The 4,329-nt window shown below is 46.1% G+C and overlaps 1 protein-coding gene across 1 annotated transcript in view; it reads right to left on the bottom strand.

Annotated features, from left to right (window-relative positions):
• Window positions 1-239: 239 nt before the first annotated feature.
• ZNF251 (zinc finger protein 251) overlaps window positions 240-4,329 on the bottom strand; it is a 37,475-nt gene continuing 33,385 nt past the window's right edge. Inside the window, 2 exon segments of the mRNA XM_017883560.1 lie at window positions 240-994; window positions 997-2,703. Coding sequence (XP_017739049.1) covers window positions 903-994; window positions 997-2,703 — 1,799 coding nt within the window. The 3' untranslated portion in view covers window positions 240-902.

Below are 4,329 nucleotides of genomic sequence, written 5' to 3' on the forward strand. Positions count from 1 at the left end.
CAAGCCTGTAATCCCAGCACTTTGGGAGGCCGAGTCGGGCGGATCACGAGGTCAGGAGATCGAGACCATCCTGGCTAACACGGTGAAACCCCGTCTCTACTAAAAAGACAAAAAACTAGCCGGGCAAGGTGGCGGATGCCTGTAGTCCCAGCTACTCGGGAGGCTGAGGCAGGAGAATGGTGTAAACCCGGGAGGCGGAGCTTGCAGTGAGCTGAGATCCGGCCACTGCACTCCAGCCTGGGAGACAGAGCCAGACTCCGTCTCAAAAACAAACAAACAAACAAACAAAACAAACAAACAAAAAAAAATTTTATCAGTAATTACAATTTTCAAAAGTGGAGATACTTGGTAGGCCCCTGCTTTCTTGGCCCTTAAAGTTCATCTCTCTGCTAAACTGTAGAGTTCCTTAGAACCAAAACCAAACTAACTTCCATTTTAATGAAAATGAAATGCAAAAACTGGGGCTCCAAGCAAGGAGGAAACGTCTACCTGCAGTTCCTCTGCAGGTTGGTGGGGGAGGTGGTGGAAGGAATAAGGCTAAGCCCCACCAGCAGGCCCAAGTTCTCTGCCTGGAGGCAGATGTGTGGGACTGAAAGTGGATGTTCTCAGCCACAAGCCTGGGCCTGGATAGGAAACAAAGGATAAGACTGGAAGGATGTCAGGTAGGGAAGACCCAGAGCACCAGCTGGGCTCATTTTTCACACCCTCCATCAATTTATCATGAGTATCCAGACACAGCACCACATGGTTCAACTCCTGAGCACGGCAGTAGCCTTTACACAGACAGCCTGATTTCCCAGAATGAATTCTCTTGTGTTTACTCCCAGATTTAATGACTTTAAATGACTTTTAGTAGTCATCCGAACTATTTATTTTACTTTGCCAGGAATATTTATCTTTCATTATGCCATCTTATCTTCTAATGTAAAGTGAACAGTTGCTGAATTGTCTTCTGCATTTATCACTTTAAAATGTCTTTCTTGGAAAATCTTTTGATTTGAATAAAGTATCTTTTAGATCCATCATTTAAAGCAGGTTTCTCTCCAACATGAGTCTGCTGAGGTGGTGTGAGCTGTGAGCTCTGGCTGAAGGCTTTCCCACACACACTGCAATGACAGGGTTTCCCACCAGTGTGAGTTACCTGATGTCGAATAAGGGCTGAATTTCCACTGAAGGCATTTCCACATTCTTGACATTTATAGGGCTTTTCCCCAGCATGCATTTTCTGATCTTCCGTGGGTTGTGAGGTGGGACTGAAAGCTTTTCCATATTCATTACATCCAAAGGATTTCTCACCAGTGTGAACTGTCCAGCGCAGAATGAGATTTGCACCATGGCTAAAGGCTCTGCTGTGCTTCTCTCCAGTGGGAATCTGTCCATCTGGTGTAAGGCTAGAGCCGTGAACAAAGGCTGGACCACGTTTTCTGTACTTGCGAGTCTCTCCACTGTGAATTTTCTGATGCTGAATGAGGGTTGACCTCCGGCTGAAGGCCTTCCCACAGTCACCGCATTCATAGGGCTTCTCTCCAGTGTGAACTCGCTGATGTAGGTTGAGTTGGGAGCTCTGGCTGAAAGCTTTCCCACATTCAACGCATTGGTAGGGCTTCTCCCCAGTGTGAACTCTTCGATGCTGAACAAGAGTGGAACTCCGACGAAAGGCTTTGCCGCACTCATTACAAACATAGGGTTTTTCTCCGGTGTGAATCCTTACATGTTCAGTAAGATGAGAGTTAAAACCAAAGGCTCTACCGCATTCATTACATACGTAGGGTTTCTCTCCAGTATGAACCCGATGATGGAGGAAAAGGCTTGAGCTCTGACTGAAGGCCTTCCCACACTGATTGCATTTATGGGGCTTCTCTCCAGTGTGAATTCTCTCGTGCTGAATAAGGCTGGAACTTCGACTGAAGGCCTTCCCACAGTGCCTGCATTCATGCGGCTTCTCTCCAGTGTGAATTCTCTGATGCTGAGTTAACTGGGGGCTCTGGCTAAAGCCTCTTCCACATTCATTACACTTGTAGGGTTTCTCTCCTGTGTGAATTATCCGATGTTGAATAAGAGTTGAGCTTCGACTGAAAGCCTTCCCACATTCACCACAGCCAAAGGGTTTTTCTCCAGTGTGAATTCTCCGATGAAGACGGAGGTGAGAATTGAGTCCAAAAGTTTTCCCACATTCATCACATTTAAATGGTTTATTTCCAGTGTGAATGTGATGGTGTAGAACAAGATTTGAGCTGTGAGTAAAGGCTCGCCCACACCGGCCACATTGGTATGGCTTCTCCCCAGTGTGACTTCTCTGATGTCTACTTAGGTCTGAATTATATTTGAAGGTTTTGCTGCATATATCACATTTAAAGACCCTCTCTCCTGTTTTATTTCTTGGAAGTCTAACAACATTTTGGTTCAGATTCAAGTTTCTATCAAATGCACTACACTCTTGGGGTCTTTCTCCCAGAGATCTTTCCCTACCCACGGTAGCTTCTGTTAAAACTCTCTTGTGAATATTGGGTTTGTTCAAACTCTGCCTGGCAGAATTTCCCAGGTGCTCTTCGAGTTTACCCTCACGGCCCCATGCTTCCCGAAACTCAGCTGCCTGTGCATTATCCCTTAAGAGATTTCTTGATACAAATTCTGGGGTTTTTACTTCTTCGGAAAATTTTTGGTTTAAAATAGATAGTTCCTTCTTGGTCCCAACCTCGGAATCTGTTAAAGAAAAATATGAAGGAGTTACTAGAGAAAACCTTCCATCAGGGATAATGTCCACGATGTGGTACAAGCTCCTACAAACCATGCAGAAGGCAGTGCTCTCACAGGGAAACATGTGAAAGGCAGAATTCAAAAGTAAAGATGGGATGGCCAATCAACAGGATAAAAATAATCAACTTCATTAGTTATCAAAGTAGTCACATCAAAACAAATTATGATTTTTCACCTATCAAATTGGCAAATTATTCAACAAATATTTAGAAGGCCAGGCATGTTCTAGGTAAGGAATATACAGGAAGATAAATATAGTCTCTGATCTCGTGATGTTTATGTTCTACTCAAGTAGATAGCAAGTAAGTTCTTAAAAATAATGATACACCATGTGACAGAAATTGTGTAAATATGTTATTGCCCTAACCTAGTCTACATGGTCAGAGAAAATGCCAGGAGTGAGGTTCAAGCTGAAACCTGACAAAGGAAATAAGTTAGCAGTGGCAGACAGGAAGGCCTGGGCCTGGTTGTGATGCACAAAAATATCAGTCAAGTTCCTGATTTAAAGAATTTGGGCCAGGGCCGGGCGCGGTGTCTCACGCCTGTAATCCCAGCACTTTGGGAGGCCGAGGCCGGTGGATCACAAGGTCAGGAGATCGAGACCATCCTGGCTAACACAGTGAAACCCTGTCTCTACTAAAAAGACAAAAAAATTAGCTGGGCATGGTGGCGGTGGCCTGTAATCCCAGCTGCTCGGGAGGCTGAGGCAGGAGAATGGCGTGAACCCAGGAGGCGGAGCTTGCAGTGAGCTGAGATCGCGCCACTGCACTCCAGCCTGGGGGACAGAGTGAGACTCCGTCCCCCCTCCCCCCCAAAAAAAATCTGGCTGGATGTGGTGGCTCACGCCTGTAATCCCAGTTGGGGGGCCAAGGCAGGAGGACTGCTTGAGGCCAGGAGTTCAAGACCAGCCTGGGCAACATAAGGAGACCCCATCTCTACAAAAGTACATTTGTTTTTTTAAATTAGGTGGGTGCGGTGATGCACATCTACGGTCCCAGCTACTCAGAAGACTGAGGTGTAAGGATTGCTTGACCCTGGCAGGTCACAGCTGTGGTGAGCCATGATGGTGCCACTGTACTCCACTATGGGCAACAGAATGAGACCCTGTCTAAAGAAAAAAAAATTAAAGAATTTCACTGCTGAGTGCACTGGCTCACACCTGTACTTCCAGCACTTTGGGAGCCTGAGGCCAGGAGTCTGAGACTGCAGTGAACTAGGGTCATGCCACTGCTCTCCAGCCTGGGTGGCAGAGTGAAACTCTTGTCTTTTTTTTTTAATCCCACCACGGCTAGAGCAAGAAGTATGAGGGGAGAGTGGGGCAAGATGGGGCAGGGTAAAGACACAGGAAGCACTGCAAAGAGGTTGAGAAATTTGGACTTTATGATAAAGACTTAAAAAAAAATAATGCTGAGCACTGCTAAGAATTAAAGCAACAATCAGCAGGGCGCAGTGGCTCACACCTGTAATCCCAGCACTTTGGGAGGCCGAGGTGGGCGGATCATGAGATCAGGAGATCGAGACCATCCTGGCTAACATGGTGAAACCCCGTCTCTACTAAAAATACAAAAAAAA

This window comes from Rhinopithecus bieti, unplaced genomic scaffold (assembly GCF_001698545.2).
Source record: "Rhinopithecus bieti isolate Rb0 unplaced genomic scaffold, ASM169854v2 scaffold_13617, whole genome shotgun sequence".
Lineage (NCBI taxonomy): Eukaryota > Metazoa > Chordata > Mammalia > Primates > Cercopithecidae > Rhinopithecus > Rhinopithecus bieti.